We start from the raw sequence: 18,386 nt of genomic DNA, 5'->3' as shown, positions 1-18,386 counted from the left end.
TAAACAGGAAAAATTGTGAAAATCATGAAAAATGTTTACTGACTATAATAATAAAAAGATGAACTGGGAATGCATGTTGGAATCAGGAACATACTATTCAAGTCATTGAGATTTTGAGTTGTTTTTCTTTTTTTAAGACAACTGTACATATAATAAAACATGCATATACATCTCTCAAATGACTAACACAGCATCTAATTTTTCCAGAGATACATGCACATGAATAAATGAGAGATAAATTGAAGACTTGTATCATTATGTATATAAACATGCACCTATTCATACTTTTCTAATAGAAGACATCCATGGAGATAACATTCTTTAATAAAGATATATACAATAATTAACTTATTTTATTTCATTTCATTATTCACAATCACTGTTACATTATTCACAGTGTTATACATTCCTAAGAAATTTGTGTAAATATTGATATTTAGGTTAGAAAAAAATATAGATTATATTCATTAGAGGTATACAAAATATCTCATATCATCATATTTGAATTGAAAAAAAACACCCAAAAAACAAATGTCTGATCTAAAATAAAAATTATGGGTGTGTATCATAATTCACAAAAATGCAAACAGGTTAGTGGTGATTAAATAATTTTGTAATGTTATAATTGCAAGGAACTCAAATGTGATTATAGTAATGGTGAAGGGCATATTCTATGGATGGAAAAATTCTAATTAAATATGCTACCTGTCATGCAGTTCAACTTTTCAATGTAATAATATGCTATAAAAAATACTTGATACAAATTCAGATGTTGCACATACATATATATATATATATAACAAAATTACAAAAGGCCCGCTGGGCTAGGGGAAATGTAAAATCAATGACAGCATCCCAACAGTGAACTATAATTATGTGGTGTTTCACTATTTAACTTACATTCAGAAAATAATGATAATTATACAGAGATATAAAGAGCAAAGGTTTTATGACTCCTCTTTGCATGGATTTTCTAACACTTGATGTCTTAGGTGTCATCCATTTTTTTTTCAACAAGGATAAAATTAATTTTCTTGTTCTTTTTATCAAATACTGCATACAGAAGACTACTAATACTACACTGTCAAACATGTAGTTATTCTCATTATTTGCAATGATATAAAAAACACTAAAACAGTCACAATTCAATAACATGTTTGGATTATCTAATTCAAAAATTATCATAGTTATTAAAAAAAACACACTTACTTTCTCCATCCTTCTAGTGGCTTTTTCTTTTCCTCTGGAGTTCTGTAGGCCAGTGAAATGGCTGCCAAAAGCCAGGCAAGCCCAAATAACAGGGCCAGGGACACTAACCTCACTGGTGCTATGGTAATGGACATAAACACAATCTGAAATTCCAAAAGATTAAGAACAATTAAATTACTCGTGATTAAAGAAATATATTTCATGTACCCTTGTATAATATTTAGTATTTACATAAGTGTACACATTGGCCACTGAATAAAAGGCATATGTTATATTATAGGTAACATAGCTTAGTAAATTCTTTAATAAAGTAGGAAGTAATAAAAAAAAAATAGAATAAGTTGCAGGAACTTTGAAGTAACTTTTCATATATACAAATCCTTCAGAACTTTGCAACAACCTTCTAAAAGAATTGCACATTTTTTTAAATTTAATTTCAACAATACTTTAAATGAGTTCATCACATTGCATCTACCCTTCCTTGAGAAAATGTGAACTTAGAATAATATATAAATTTCCTAGAAATCGAACAAATTCAAATTTGCTAAGTAGAAACATATAATTACAGTAAACCATGCTTATAACAAAGTGTCAGGGACGGGAGACTTCACTTCGTTATAAGCGTAATTATTTCCATCAAGTTTACAACATGTAATAAAGTCAAGGGAAACATGGGATAAAATCACTTTGCTATAAACCTCAATCCATTATAAGCACCTTGTTTTACTGTATGAAGATATAATAAAGGTAAAGGCAAAGAAGTTAATGAACTGATCCAGTTAATATTTCCAAATACTATAAATTTGCAACCGACTCAAATAAAAAAAATTAACTATAAAATTCATATATTCCTCATCCCTCTATATTCATGCTGTAAAATAGTATTTAAAACTGTTTCACATTATGTTTATGATTTAACGTACCTGGGTACATTCTCTCTTGGAGAAAACGTACCCTAGGAATTGGGTACGTTTTCTCCTGATACCTAGTATATGTACTTCAATTTTTTTTCTTAGATCATTAACTAAAAACTTACAAACATTGAAATCAGGGTCAAATATATTTGTATTTTCTTAAATTACTCACGAGTTACGCATTCAATCAGACACTAAGTGGCTGATTAGAGAAAAAAAATCAAGAATGATTAAACATCTTACAACAATTCAACTTACTCTAACGATATCTAAAGTGCTAAGTTGAAGATTATGCACAAAAGGATTTTTAACAATTGGATACATCAAGGATTCCTGACGAGGCACAACAACAGGGCGCTTCATTTTTCAAGATCAGTACACGAAACAGCAAAGTCAAAGAAATTATTCAGTGTCAACACATCTTGTCTTCTACACAGGAAGTTTAAATTATTTGTACAATCTTTTCCGGTCAGACATGCGCATTTCTTGATTTTAACCCGTCGAGTGGGAACGGGAATTGTGGGTAATCTATTGCGACGACAACGACAAGCCCTCTCAAAATGGCAACCGAGCCAAACTAAAAAAATACCATATTGTGGGACCAAAATAACCCCCATTCTCTCATAGTTGTATAGAGATATTGTGATAAATTTCTTCATCATGGAAAGCGCTGGCGGATCGAATCAGAAAAGCGAGTTTTTGGTTGGAGGAAAGTATCGTTTGGTAAGGAAAATAGGCAGTGGGTCTTTTGGAGACATTTATCTTGGTATCAACATAACAAACGGAGAAGAGGTAGCTGTGAAACTTGAATCAACAAAGGCTCGACATCCTCAATTGCTGTATGAAAGTAAACTGTACAAGATTCTTCAGGGTGGTGTAGGTATCCCCCATATTCGCTGGTATGGCCAAGAAAAAGATTACAATATCCTTGTAATGGATCTCCTCGGACCAAGTCTGGAAGATCTATTCAACTTCTGTTCTCGCAGATTCACAATGAAAACCGTTTTAATGCTTGCTGATCAAATGATAGGCCGTATTGAGTATGTCCACAACAAGAACTTCATCCACAGGGATATCAAGCCTGACAACTTTCTCATGGGAATAGGACGTCATTGCAACAAGGTATTCCTGATCGACTTTGGATTGGCCAAAAAGTATCGAGACAGCCGTACTCGTACACACATTGCTTACAGAGAAGATAAAAATCTCACTGGAACTGCCCGATATGCAAGTATCAATGCACATTTAGGTATTGAACAAAGTCGAAGAGATGACATGGAATCCCTTGGATACGTTTTGATGTACTTCAATCGTGGAAGTTTACCGTGGCAAGGACTTAAAGCCAACACAAAGAAACAAAAATATGAAAAAATCAGTGAGAAAAAGATGTCCACACCTGTTGAAGTTTTGTGCAAAGGTTTCCCAGCAGAGTTTGCCATGTATTTGAACTATTGCCGTGGACTGCGCTTTGAAGAGGCACCAGATTACATGTATCTGCGACAGTTGTTCCGAATTCTCTTCCGAACCCTGAATTATCAGTATGATTACACGTTTGATTGGACAATGTTGAAACAGAAAGCAGCACAAGTTGCCCAGTCAACAGCAACTGCAGCTGCAACCGCAGGCCGCTAAAGTTTAATTTGATGGGAAAAGAAATCTTAACGGAAAAGAGAAACTTTGATGTGATAGATATAACAGAATGCTCATGATGTACTAACATGTCTGAGTAATGTTCTGTCAAATTTGATTAGATTGATTTGAAAACTGTATTTTCTTTTTCAACTGGTATGGAAAACAAATTACAAAAACAAGTTTAAGTGTAGAGGTCATTTGAATTATGATTGGAAAAGAATTACAGAACGGTTTTGAGAGTCAAGATCTGTAGTATTGTATGAATGTTGAAATGGATGAATTTGATGTAAATTCAAAATTATAAAAGTAGTAAAAGCTTTGTGCTTTATTGAGCTTTTTGTTGGTACAGGATTCTGCAGATGCTTTCTGTGCTTTTAAAATTTTAAGAATGAGTATTTGATTTTTCTTACTTTCTTTTGAATTGCTTAGATTTTAGAAAAGACCTTATTTAATGTATTTTCCCCAGAATTTATTTTGAAAAATTTATGAATTAAACAATTCTAATACTGAGCTATCTAATTGTAACAGTGTTATACACTGATGATTTCATGTTGTATATTTCAATAGAAATATTGTGCCCACCGGCAAAAAAATTCAGACACATTGTACAACTTTAAAATTATGTACATAAGATTTTCTTATCTATGTATTAATGTATTAACTTGAACATTTATTTGCTTTTATATCTGGGAAATTTCGGTTTGAAGTGGATTGTTTAAAAATAGTCAATGTCTTGTGGTCCATATTTTCATGTCACCTGTTTCTTCCTGGAAATTTATAAACATTTATAGCAGGATGATTTTGTTTTCTATTAATATTTTTAACATTTTTTTTATGAAGTGGTAAACTGATAATGCGATATATGTAACTCATGCTATATTTGTTTAAGGGAACTCTGTAGATGTGTGTATGTGTTGTGTGAGGGAGAGAAAGAGGGGTAGATGAATGATGATGTATGATATATTTATAATGTCCTTTTTTCTGTTAATAACTTTTTTTTCCGTTTATTTGTTAAACAAGTTTAACAAACGTCAAATGTTAAATCATTTATAACAGTTGTTGTCATCATATAATTTATTGAATCTTAACATCTGCAGAAAAAAGTTAGTTGTCAACACCCACAAGTAGGAATCATTTGATGTAGTTATGTATTGTAACTTAGTAGTTTTACATATATGAAAAACAGTTTGTAGATATCTACTTCATTTTTTTTCCACAATATATATAAGTCTTTTTAGATTTTTTCCTTCTTTGAAAGTTAAAACCAAGGACATCACTTGTGATGCTTTTTTAACATTGTTTTTATGACGTATAAGTAAATTAGGACTTGCGCTAACACAAGTTTTATTTCATCTGTCTGTTGCTGTTTGTATGAGGAGACAAAATGAATTTGTATGTATTCAATCAATTAGAACACAAATGTAATGTTTGAGATATCAGAGTCCAATAAAATCCTCTGTGTGGTGAATTGTTCTTAATATAAATAATTCTAAATGTTCAAGCTAGAAATGTTAGACTGAGAAGGGATATCCAGAAATATATACATGTACTCGTAATTAGGGACATTTTGACCCTTAAAAAAACAGGATGACAAAACCAGTTACATGTAGCCTATATAGCTTACTCAAATATAACTTCAGGGAAATTTTTGTTTCAAATATTTTAGGCAAATTCTACCTTGAACATTCTGAAAATGTACCAACCAATCTGACGTGGCCATCTGAACTTGCTTTCAAAGATTGAATTTAGACTGGCCAGACAATTGTTCTTATACTCGGTAGAAGAGATTAATTGTTCAGGTATGCATTAAACTTTAAGCCACTTGTAGATTGTTGAAATACAAGCTCTGATAGAAATGGAGAATGCAAATACAATTATTACTGCAGAGTAAACCTACTATGCAGTATCACCTATACCGTTTATTGAAACACGTAACAAAGCATAAGTATAATAAAGGACATGGAATTACTTTTAAAGAACCGCTTTAAAACCTTTTTGATCCTTAATTCGCACCCTGTACCTGTTGGATTATTTTTGATTTAAATTGAATTTATGGAAAATTTATTTAATTAATATAGTTTGTATCTATTTTTCTAAATTATTTGCATTCAGTGACAGTGTATGATGTCAGAACGGGTGCTGTGTTTTAACATAAATGGATGCTGTGTTATAAAGGTCATGATCAAACAAAATGAGACAAAATATTCATTTTGAATCTTGACATTTTTAAACGGAAAACAAAGCAAGGCTTGTAAGGTATTCTTTGTCAGTCATTAGTTTAATCTTGGATGGAAACATCTTTTGCTAAGATATCATGATTGTTAATTCTGAAAAGAAAAAAAGTGATCAATAGAAAGAGGCCTATGCAACAAATTCAGGAACACAGTGTCATTATTTCTGCGTTATGATGATATTAAAGCTTTATTTCAGTCAATTCCTCCGCACCCAGGATGAATATACACATGTCTTACTTCGAAATCATTAATGTGCTTCAGATTACAAGCATAATACAGTGCTGTGTTTGCTGATACATTTATATACATATTTTTTTCCTGGGTCGTCTATATACAGTTTTTTTTAGCATTATATACATCATATGCTCCCATATAATCCCGATGCCAGCCTATGGATATATGTTGTACAGATCAAGATCATTTATTATAATATTGTGTTGTGTAGCAATCTTGTATACCGTATAATGTGGAAAATTTGATATTTTCTAAACAAAATCCTATTGAAGCCCTGGGAAGATATTGCCTTGCTTAATTGTAATGAGCCCTGTTAGTCGATGTCCTCCCAGGGCTTCCGTAGCTTCTGAAGAATTCCGTTATTGAAAGAAGTAAAATTCCAGAAATTAATGTTTATAAAGGAATTGCAAGCGTATTCATTTTAAAAATGCAATGTATTTTTATTATGGAGTCTATATACCCATTAATGCCTATAAGTTATATTATATTGTAATTAAAGATAAAAACGCCATATTTAACTGCCATGCATGTTTTTAACTGAAGAGGGAGAACTGTCATGTTGTAAATTTTGAATTTACTGGATGGGTTAAATACAAAATTTAGAACATGACAACTTTGTCATGCGGTAAATTTTTTATTTACACCCACTCAGTAAATTCAAAATATACAGCATGACAGAACGTTTGAAACATTCAAACAACGCATACCAACCAATATAAAATCCTGTTTTCTACATTTGAAAGTTTATCGTCTCCACTGTTCCAATTGGGAATAAGAAGTCTGAAACAACCCCCCCCCCCCACTCACACAGAGACCCCTTCTAGACCCGCGCATGGTTTCAGAGTAACCCAGTTACGATGGTCACACTAGATCACTCCATCCCCCTTTACGGCTCTGTAAAAATGCCGGACCATCATTGGATAGATCCAGTTATTCTTATATACGCTTCCAAACACCAATCAGTTTAGGAAATTATTCAGCACAAATTAAGTACATATATAAGAATAAAAACAATTCTTTATTTGACCCCCCCCCCCTTTACAAAAACAATAATCAGAGGAGAGGGTCAGTTCTACACATATATATTTCGAATTAGAATTATCTTTTACTGCATATTACTTTTGTCGATCCATTCACTCAGTTAACGACATATGCGTAAGCCTGCGGAAATAAACATCAGTCACGAGTCAATGAAACATGTACTAGGTACACGGCAACAATGAGAGAGAGAGAGAGAGAGAGAGAGAGAGAGAGAGAGAGAGAGAGAATCATTTTCACTTATATCGAATGGAAAAAGGATTCCATGTTTACAATCTTTTGTAGCAGATTTATAACGATTTTGTTTCCATTAAAAAAACAAATATTTTTGTTTGACTTTTAGTAAACTAAATAACAATTATGCAATATGTAAACTAATTTTAAAAAACCGAAAAATATGAAGGTTATTACGTCAAAATAATATTTTGGTTATTCTTAAGCTTTTATTGAATTGAAAAGACCATTCGATCCAAGATCGTTTGCATTTGGCAAAATCAATCGTGTAGCACGTACGCCTCAACTATATCGCTGTTTCGAAGTCACGATTTGATAAAAGAAGTACAATAATAACTATATTATTCATGCTCATTTCCGACACATCGCCTGGTGATCAAATTGCGTCATTTTACTTAACATCATCATTTGGCGTAATAGCTAAAAATACAGAAAACACATGTTTGTCACGAGTTCAAAAAATTTTGCTTAAAAATTTTTAATAGTAAATAGTTTAAAATAAATTAATTAAGATCACTTGCTAATATGAGAGAGAGAGAGAGTGAGAGAGAGAGAGAGAGAGATAGATGTCATTTTCACTTATATTGAAAAGATTTTAACTGTTTCCATGTTTACAACCTTCGATCTGTAGCAGATTTATAACGACTTTGTTTTCGATTAAAAGAGAAAACCGGCACAGTTTTAAAATTATTTAAAAAGTAGATATCCAAAAATAAAATTGACATCACAATTTATATACAGTATATTTTTATTTGCATAATAAAAAAAATGCTATACATCCTTACTCTCGAGATAAGATTAGTATGAATGATCTCAAGAGCAATAGAAATAGCTGTTATTTCATAGGAGGTCCACATATCCCAAGAAAATACTTCATCAAACGATTTTAACGATCAATAAATTATTAGTGAAAAACGCCAAATAAAAAAAGGCTAAATATTATGTAAAATATAATTTAAATCCATTAATATCTTACCCATCAATTACTCAAGGCAGAAAAAAATTAAGGTTGCGTATTTTGATTATTTTGAAACTACATTTCAATGGTGTTCATTTGATATCTGTGAAATTAAACTTTGTATCATTTAAAAATGTGTTTATAACTTGTACATGTGTTCCGTTCATAGTAAACCATTGCCAGTGTTCAGACTATTTGCCCATCAAATTTCAAGGTCAATCAAAAGGTCAACAGTCAAATATGATGACGTCATTTAGGATTTTTATTAATTTTCACCTCCGTAAAATATACTTAATTAAACCCCAATTTATATAAAACCCACGATCAAATTTTCATTATTTTGATATATATTTCTTTAATTACGGGGTCATTACAATCCTACTGCTAAATGTTAATTATTCACATTTGATCGATACAATTTCTTTTTGAGACCGATAAGTGTTGCAAATTTTAGTCTAAAAAGATGGTTTAAAATAGCTATTTTTACATTATATTACATCAAAATTTACCGTAAGTTACCAGTTAGAACCACATGCACCTCGTGTATTGTTAGGTATAGGATATTCATTTTTACTATGACAAAAATGTATAACGTTAGTTGCCTGTGGTTAGAACACATTTCAATGTCTGGAAGTAATAAATACATGTAGCAGTACAAACATTTGCTAAATCTTAAAAAGTAACTTATTCGCAAAGTAAATCCTAACAATAGCTTCTGCATTATACACTCCACTGAAAGAAGATTCAGATGGTAGGTTTGAGGCACAGGCACCTGACTTATTAATTTTTGTCGTAATTAAAAACAAATACCCTATACGTAATTATGCACCTGTATTATTAGGAATATGGTATTTATTTTTATTATGACAAAAAAATTATAACGTAAGGTGCCTGTGGTTTGAGGCGGTTTGAGAAAAAGTTGTCTGGTAGGATTTTTTTTTCAAATTTTACATGAAATAGATAAATTTTCAGGAAAAAAAACCCTATACTACAGTATGAAAATTTTAGCTTACCTGTTTTGTACTACCTTAAACAGCATTCCCGCATAGCAATGGTTGTTGGATTGCTTTCTTTCATTTATTATACATCTTTCACCAAAATTCGTAATTCATAAGTAGGCTTCTTTGCGATTCTATTCCGGATCCTTTATATCATGTCGGGTTTTGTCATTTACCAAAGAAATCAACCAATGGTCGCCCGAATGACAAACATTTTCGGGAAATTTAAACACCATACTGGCATAGAAATGTCCCAATGATTTTAACTTCCAGTGCTTCGGAAAAACGTATGTGATATTCTGATCATTCCTTATATAAAGATCGTGCTGTGGTAGGTGTTCGCTGAGTTCAACAGATAAAGGTTAAAATTGCTCGATCTTAGTAGAGTCAAAAGATTTATAAATCACTTGCATCAGTTCTATTTTTAATGGTAGGACCTCAAAACAGATAAAAAAGGCAGCAAAATATTTTTTTGTCTGTTATTGTAACTGGTTGTTGAAAATATTTTGAATTTGTGCAAGTATATATTTATAGGTCTATTTAACTGTATAAATCATAATCATGATAATATGTAATTATAAAGTAAATTATAATCAGGGATGTACATAATGAATTTTAGCTTAATTAGCTTGTATATACTTTCCCAAGTCATAGGTTTCAGATCCGCACCTAGTAGCTCTTCTTGCAAAACTTCGTGGGTGGAGAGGTGCGAATCTGAAACAAAGGGGTCGGGGCAGGGGCAACGGTGGCTGCCTGAATAATTTTGCGAAATATGATTTTTTTTTTTTAAATTAAGGCTCAAATGGAATGTCAGGACTACTGACGTTGTGAGGATGATATAGTTTTTAAGTTATAATCCCTATTGGAGAATATTACAATGTCTGAGCATACAAATCATAGTACAATAAGTCACAATAGAAGTACTGAAACTACTTGAAATATCTTTAACAGCTTAATTACTTCTAACAAATAATGTCTGCATTCCAATTTCAAACGGGAGGGATTAACACATATATGTACGCCGCCTAATATAAAATACGGCCAGACGCCCCTTAGAAACTCTTGTCTTGGGAAGTTGTAGTACATGTACTAACAAAGCTAAATGGTTAACCCATTAATTTGTGCTTCAGTAGGCATGGTAGGAGTGTGACAGTCATGGGCCATTATAAAGTAAAACACTATTACATCCCCCTTTTCTTTTGAGATTTCTATCCCTTACAAAGGCCTTGCCAAATGCTAGACCCATCAGTTTCAAAACCAATGCTTTAATATCCACTGAGCTAAAGGGTTAATATACCCACTACCCAGTAGCTAGAAGCATGGCAATAGTGAGACTATATGGATATACACATTATCACATCATATTTAAAATCAAATATTATTCTTAATTCTTTAATGAAATTTATATTATTTTTTACAGAATTAATCATAAATATGTGTTTGTCATTATGAGAGTTGTCTGACTTAGTTGACATACCATCATTGTTTGATGTTATTCAGGAGGGGGTATGTATTTATGCAAATAAATATACATTCTAGAATTCAAAGCTATTGAGATAGAGATTCCCTCCTATGTAGTTTCATAACATTAAATTCTTTCACTGGAATTTTGAAAAAAATTCTGGATTTTAAAGAAATTTATGTTGTTGAGCTAGCTGTTACAAATCAGTCACACCGATAAATATTTCCATATTTTTTCCTCTCAATTTTAACGATCTAAATTCAAACATTTTCAAAGGCAGCTTTGTGTATTGTACCGTAACCATGTTCCTCATAAGAAATATGTTGATGGAACCTAATTATAAAGATAAGAACGTTCTATTAATATTCTTAAAAATACATAGCCTTTACTTTAAAAAATACTATTTTATTTAATAAACAATTTTCTAACCATTTATTATACATTCAAAACTGAAAGTGATTTTTTAAAGTTAAGATTTGAGGGCAATATAGCCCTTTGACGAAGGGTCAGTTTAAGACAGAGATATCTAGGTCTTGAGGGTCCAGGTAAAACAGCCTTAGGTGGCAGATGCAGAGCTGATACCATTCAATGCCCTTACTAGATAATGAAATATTCCTTTATCAGGCCAAAATAAAATAATTATTATTTTTGGAATTACCTCCCGCCTCATTGAAATATCCCCGCTAATAAAATTTTATTTGCTAAAAATAAAGGACTTCCAACATGTCCAAGTTTGAAAAAATAATTCCTTCAGGCAGCAATTTCAAACAAATTTTTTTTAAGGATGGCCTCACACATATCAATAATAATATTAGGTGTAATTTTGTATTTGATTGTCTTTTGATGTGAAAGATCCTTATATTAATTTATCTATTATTAATACTAATGACTAAAAAGGCAATGAAGCATTGTTAAATATGTTGCAGGATACATTCAAAGATCAACAGTCTCCTGCATCAATCAATGAACACAAGAGTTCTTAGACCAGATACTTTCACTCAGCCATACTATCCACTATTTTGTTCCCTTTCATTGAAACTGGTGAGACTATAATTTTTATCTCCAACTTTTTGTCTGTCAGTCCCAACTTTGTTTTCCAGACTTTTTTTATTACGGTTTGGAGAATTGATTGAAAACTTCTTGTCTAAGATAACTCTATTAATCTTTTAGATTAAAAAAAAATCTTTTTACGTTAATTCAAATTTACCTTTAAATCTGTCAGGTAAATTCTAATTTAGAGCTTATTTAAAATTCTGGTCAATAAAAAGATGTATATATTTATTTTAAATAAAAAAAGGAATTGAATTGCAAGTGCAGACCTGCAATTGTATTCTATAAGCAGATCAGGGCCAGCCAATGTTTGTCAAATTCACAAAGGGTAAAGACTTCAGAAGGATACAGAAAAAGTTAAATGTCTTATTGTTGTTATAACCGGATCAAATCTCTCGCTGTGATTTGCTGTAATAAGGTAACTAAAAAAGTCAAGTCAAAATAGCTCAGGAACACTGTACATGTCTTAAAACACCATGAAGTCTCACTAAATCTGATTTGCGTCTGTGTGTGAGAAGTATCTATTGGAATATTGAGTTGAGGGTTTAAAAAAGAAATTGAGAGGAATTTACTCAACATGTTTTGGGGATAAAAACTGGTGAGATTTTCTTTTTTTATTTTAGATTGATAGAAGTTAGTTACTGTAATAGTTTTCATGTCATATGACAAACGACTGTGGTCTTACATTATAGTTTTGATATTAATTGGATTAAAACAAAAAAAAAACAAATAGCAAAGAAATTTAATTGATAACATCATTTTTAAAAACTCTTTAAATATGCTGTAACCAATGTAGAATATTAAGTTATATTATTTAAAAACCAAATACCTGGTATATAGCAAACTATATAACACTTACTACCAACATTACCAAAATTAGTGAAGCTATTTAAGCCGCTTTAACATGTTTTTAAATAATGATTATTGATTGAGTTTTTAGAGAATGATAATTGATCACAAATCAAGGTATTTATTATGCACATCGAAATAAAGAGATTTTGTGAAAAAGGTTTTTAATGATCTATCAGAAGTATATGACTTTGGGATCATATCAAATGTATGCAGGTATAAACATTATAAACTTCTCCAGAAAACAGAAGATGATTGGGGTAAAATGTCCAGCGGTGGGACTAGTGTATTGCTTTCTAACAGTGTGTATTGATCAGTAAGGCACATTTAAAGAGAAAAACGGAATATGAAGAGTGGATTGCATACATGTATCAAATTACATTTGGAGTGTGGATTTAAGCATTGAAAAACACAGAGTTTAAATGAATATTTTAGTGCTATTGAAACTTAGAAAAGAACAGGTGAGAAAGGGAGACTATTGTGTTTGTATTTAGAGAAAGAGAGGATTTGAATGAATTGATTTGTTGTATGTTCATGTAGTTTATTTTAATCCTTAAAGATAAATGTTTTATTCAATGTAGCGATGTATACAAACTAAAGGATCAGTTAGTGGGTAAGAGTCGAAAGAATCTTCTTTTCAGCTTATGCACATACCGGTACTTTGGTGTGGGGATCGACACTAATACATGAACTTCTCCTATGTTCACTTGATTATAAGGTAATTCTTATATCTATAACACCTTCTTTAATGGAAGCTATTCCGAAAAATCAAGTGCATTAAATAATGTAAAAATGTAACTCAATAACACTGTCAGATCTGTCATCTATATTGTATATTGAGATACAGTTTGTGAATATTGGGTAAAGCATATCATTTTCTTGTAGAGATTTCAAGGTGTTCCTGCATAGAAGAAAGGTATTTGCATTTTCCTTACACATTTTGTATAATATCTTATGTTTTGGGTTTATCAACAGAACAGTAAGGAATCGAAAAGAGTTTGCTTTGAAAGATGTTTCAATACTGCTGGTCAATTCTTTTGATAAGAAAAATGAAACATTTACATTAACCAGTGGAATAATGTAAGCAATTTTGTTAAATTGAAAAATGCAAAAGCATTAATCTTATACAGACCAAGTTTATTAAAATAAAAATGGATCGAAAGAAGCTAATCATTAGTTGCCAAGAGAATAATGTATGCCGCAGCATTTGCAGTGTTAATGTTGTTTTTATTCAGGGATTTATGTAACTACTTGTCTGGGAGAAATGAGAAAAAAAATCAATAGGGAAAATTTTCATGAAGAAATATCAGCTTAGGAAAAAAATATCCTAAATTTTGGTCTCATACACTGGGTACAGATGTATTTTTTTTTTCGTACTTTGGCATGGGGTAAAAGGTGTTAGAATTTGCTTACTTTTATTATAATACTGGCTGTATTGATTTCTCCACGTTTTAACTCTGGTCTACATTGTGTATCAAAAAGAAACCTCATTGCTTTAAGAATCAGAAAGTCAGAATCTGTAAGGTAGGTTTAAAAAAATTGGCATTGGACAATAAATTGTCAAACACGAGTGTGTGGTTACTTTTCTGCCAGGCAGTCAATAAATGGAATTGTAACTTTCCATTGACAGACATATTTCTTGCTCTAGTGCTACCTGTGCTGTTCAAATAATGGTGGGTATTGATTTATAATAGCTTCAGTTGCTGAGCGGCACTTAAAAAAAAAATCATAAAAAAATTAATTGAAAGTGGAATAAAACACAGAATGCTATCGATGTGTCCTTGTAAACTTTTGTAATTGACAGGTCTGTATATCATGTATATATATATAAAAATAATGCTTTGAAATGAAAAAAACAGTCATTTTTTTTGGTAGAAATTATAATTTCTATAAATTTAAATCAGATTCTGGTTTTTAATACTTGAGTTAGATATGATCAAAATTTAAATCTGATTTTAATCCATAAACAAGCTAGTTTTTGTTAACTCCAGTAAAAGATAGGAGATTTTAAAAAACAGCTTTATCAGTTTATCTTGATCAAATGAGCACCTTTTCTGCAGATTTAAGTAGACGAAATTCTATATACATGTATGTACAAATTATATGTAATGGGTTCAATTTCTGTGATATGTATAAGGTATGGCAGTAGTTTCACAATAGTTTGAAACACAGAAAGACAATAGGTTTGAGATCTCCAAAAAAATAATCTGATTTATAAAATATTTACACACATGTAGGTCAATAATGTTTAATACATGCCATAAATGTGTGTAATGAATAGAATGTTTCCAAGACTAGTTGTAAACATTGGTGACCACAAATACCCCCAAAATACTTGTAATACCAGGGCAAGATTTTTAAAAGCTCTAAGGTGCTTGGTTCAAAGAAATGACTTTGTTTTTATTTCCAAACAAGGTTTTTCAGTTGCATAAGAATTAAGAAACCAAGAACAGGTTCATAATCCTAATCCATGATGATCTACCTTTGAAGTGAGGGGATTAACAGGTAGGGTTTTTAACACCCAGGTAAACAAAATAGGTTGAATATGTAACAACTCGGCGAAGGTTTACCAGTAGTAAAAAAAAAAACAAAGCCAAAAATGTTTACTTTTTAAGAGACAGATATTGAAACATCAGATCTCTTATAGATACAGAAATTCTCCATTCCTGGAAATGTTGCAATGTGGTAATTCTTTATTGAATAATAGAGACTTATCTGTTAATTGTCATACATGAATTTAAAAAATTCTTGACGTCCATTTATTGCGTTGGTAACAGCTAAATTCAAATAGAGGTATTCTACAGGTAGTGGTTGTTGTTGGGGGGGGGGGGGGAGTAAATATTTCCCCAGCACTGGGGGCATTTTTGTAATTGATTTCTTAAAAAGAATAGTGTATTCAGTGGCCTTCCCGAATATTGACCTCCCCAGGTGGTATTTGATTATTTTTGACTTGTGGACAATGTGGTATGGTTTTATCCCCTACCTTTACTATTATGTGTTTGTATATAAATGATATTGAAAGGCAACCGTGGCAAATATACAGTATATCAACTCAATTGGAATGCGCAGGCTGGTTGCTCCGATGTTTAAAGTTAGAGTAGTTCTTGTAAGTTATTTTGATAATCATTTAGATCTAAATTCATGAAGGCCAAACTTTTTGCATAAATTCATTTGGAATGTTAATTAATTGGTGATTGATTTCCACAGACTCTACTAAAATTTAGCACTGACCAATTATAATGATTTGATCCACTGTACTTTTCATATTATGTCATGGTTCAAACTAACAAAGGGAAGGGGTGGGGGTAGCTATAAACTTAAATGCATGTGTGGTAAGTGTCCTTATGTGACACTAATTTGTCATTTAATGTGATGCCAGGGTTCATGGTATATAAGTTTGAATTTCAGATATAAAGGAATCTTTGTAACAATCCGTAATTTATTTGATTTGTACATACAATAGCAACAGTTGCAAATAGGAGTAGGACATGAATGTAAACTTTGTCTTTTTTCTCTTTGGGAGTGACTGTGGAACTTGTGTCAATACCCATTACACAACAGCTGAGTGTATATAGAGATAAATCTCATTTCTGTTGTAATTGTACCACTCAATGTCATTTACCTATTCAGAAATCAAAAAACTTTTAAACATATAGCAAGGAGTAAGTTTTAATCCATTTAAACTTCATATGTTAAGTGTTTTCTTTTCTTTTTTAAAGAAGAGGAAAATTGAATGTAATTAACATGGATTACAAATTCTCTTTAGAAGGCATTATACTGAAAGATTAGGAAGGGCTAATTTGGACCTTGTCTTTTGTTCGAGCGCTACGGTTCCTAATCGCAATGGTCCACAATTTTATAAGTGCTTGTTCCATGGATATTCTAGGTTTCTACAAATGTGTTGGCTTGTGTTTTGTGGTGTTCAATTCTTTTCAATGTGACCACAAGGAATAAAGTTTTAAACCAGTTACTTATGGGATTTTTTTCGATTTCATGACCAGAGGATGATTAGAAAATTTGGTATTGAGCTTTTCTACAACCTTTTTATGGAAGACCAGTCAACTTAATTTATGTATCTTTGATTTAATACATGTATTGTAATAATAAGTGCTTTGTTTCTATATTTTTTACAGCGTACAACAAAATGAACTCCAAAGTGCTCCTTCCTGGGACACCTACATCTAAGCTCAAGGTACGGGCAGTTCAAGTCAGACCCATTACAATGTTTGTTGATTGAAGTATATAATGATATACATAAATGTACATGTACTAACGAATGCTGACAGTGTCAGAATGTCCTTATAGAAATCATGAAGACACTTCAGAATAGATTCAGTAGCAATTTGTACGCGAGTTAGACTTAAATTAAGACATTGTTTATAGTATCTATAAGTTCCAAGTTGATATTCTTGTACCTGTATGTTCTTGTACCTGTATGTTCTTGTACCTGTATGTTCTGCTTGAATGACCTTCAGCTTCAGTGATGAAACAGAGAGGTACTCTATCTAGGGAGTGGATCTCTCTATTCCCGTTTCTGTCATATTGGTTGATGTTTTGTGATTAAAAAAGATACTATAGTGATTGAATCTTACAATACAAACCACAGTGGTTGATATATATATTGTTTTTGCTGACAGGAGCCTGCCTTCAGGACTCCTATGTCCTACAGCCCAAGGATTGTCGGTAACAAGCCAGTCCCCTCACCCTCACGCTCAGAACTGTGGAAGAAACAGTTGGGCTTTGAAGGTCAGTTGATATAACTATGTATCCTGATTAACTCTACAGTATTTTATAATAAAGAAAACAGTTGAGCTGCTTCTAGTCATTTTGCAAAGATATTAAGTATTTTAGTCAAAAAATATCTTTAATTAAGATTTGTGAATGTTTTAAATTTCATAAATGTAAGTTTACAGTAAACCATGCTTATAGCAAAGTGCATGAGATAAACACTTTTAATTCATTATAACTGAATTTAAGTTAGGTTGAATTTGTTAGTTTGAATTAAAAAATTTGCTGTAACTGTGTTTAATTGTATAGTATAGTGAAAGTTATTAAATGAATTGTTATGATCTCGTGACATCTCAGTTTTTGATTACATGAATTACATTGTTTTTATACAACTTTGCTGTTGATTCTCCAATAGATGACATTCCTGTTGACTCCCCTGTGGAATCAGAAGACGAGAACTCTCTGGATGAGTCAGGTAAAGGATAACTAGATGTGTGTGTTCAAGAGATGGTAGAATTTAGTTGGGAAAAACAAAATAATCCTTGGAAAAACCCAGAGAAGTCAATTCATAAAAAATTGCTTCTGTTGATTTTATTCTCACGCATTTCAAATTAGAAATTTCCTATTGACTGTTTTCCTATGCTATAAACAAGTCTGAAGTAAGATATGAAGTGAATGAGACAAATATGTGTGACGTAATTGACACTTTTAGGTGATTTTATTATTAATTTTTTGGAATAACAAGAGCACAGATGCTGAGATTTGTCTGATTTCATAATAAATTTTTGATTCGTTGATATTATCTCCTAGCAGCTACTGTTATGACCTTTCCTTCATACTATGTTA

At 31.5% G+C, this 18,386-nt stretch overlaps 3 protein-coding genes across 13 annotated transcripts in view; 2 read left to right on the top strand and 1 right to left on the bottom strand.

Annotated features, from left to right (window-relative positions):
• Positions 1-2,581, bottom strand: part of LOC105349224 (lysophosphatidylcholine acyltransferase 2) — a 19,288-nt gene extending 16,707 nt beyond the window's left edge. The window contains exons 1-2 of one of the 2 annotated variants that reach the window (XM_011458925.4): positions 2,382-2,581; positions 1,210-1,352 (exon numbers count right to left, since the gene is read on the bottom strand). In XM_011458925.4, coding sequence (XP_011457227.1) covers positions 1,210-1,352; positions 2,382-2,486 — 248 coding nt within the window. In that variant the 5' untranslated portion in view covers positions 2,487-2,581. The remainder of the gene's footprint in view (positions 1-1,209; positions 1,353-2,381) is intronic. The other variant, XM_011458926.4, reaches the window with a different exon arrangement.
• Positions 2,582-2,634: 53 nt separating this feature from the next.
• Positions 2,635-5,223, top strand: LOC105349226 (casein kinase I). Its single transcript, XM_011458928.4, has one exon. The coding sequence runs from the start codon at positions 2,784-2,786 to the stop codon at positions 3,753-3,755; it is 972 nt and encodes a 323-aa protein (XP_011457230.1). The 5' UTR covers positions 2,635-2,783; the 3' UTR covers positions 3,756-5,223.
• Positions 5,224-9,656: 4,433 nt separating this feature from the next.
• The window catches only part of LOC105349227 (kinesin-like protein KIFC3), a 31,449-nt gene continuing 22,719 nt past the window's right edge, over positions 9,657-18,386 (top strand). The window contains exons 1-7 of one of the 10 annotated variants that reach the window (XM_066080012.1): positions 9,657-9,782; positions 11,840-11,957; positions 13,480-13,530; positions 13,698-13,728; positions 16,946-17,004; positions 17,450-17,558; positions 17,956-18,015. In XM_066080012.1, coding sequence (XP_065936084.1) covers positions 16,957-17,004; positions 17,450-17,558; positions 17,956-18,015 — 217 coding nt within the window. In that variant the 5' untranslated portion in view covers positions 9,657-9,782; positions 11,840-11,957; positions 13,480-13,530; positions 13,698-13,728; positions 16,946-16,956. Of the gene's footprint in view, positions 9,785-11,839; positions 11,958-12,375; positions 12,565-13,478; positions 13,531-13,697; positions 13,729-15,469; positions 15,498-15,849; positions 15,919-16,526; positions 16,833-16,945; positions 17,005-17,449; positions 17,559-17,955; positions 18,016-18,386 lie in introns of those variants that run through there. The other 9 variants (XM_066080013.1, XM_066080011.1, XM_066080014.1 and 6 more) reach the window with 9 other exon arrangements.

Source organism: Magallana gigas, chromosome 3, assembly GCF_963853765.1.
Source record: "Magallana gigas chromosome 3, xbMagGiga1.1, whole genome shotgun sequence".
NCBI lineage: Eukaryota > Metazoa > Mollusca > Bivalvia > Ostreida > Ostreidae > Magallana > Magallana gigas.
The sequence above is the reverse complement of the archived record's forward strand: the minus strand, read 5'-3'. Positions and strand labels throughout refer to the sequence as shown.

Coding starts and splice junctions, on each gene's coding strand:
- LOC105349226 (XM_011458928.4), top strand. CDS start 2,784: ATGGAAAGCGCTGGCGGATCGAATCAGAAAAGCGAGTTTTTGGTTGGA.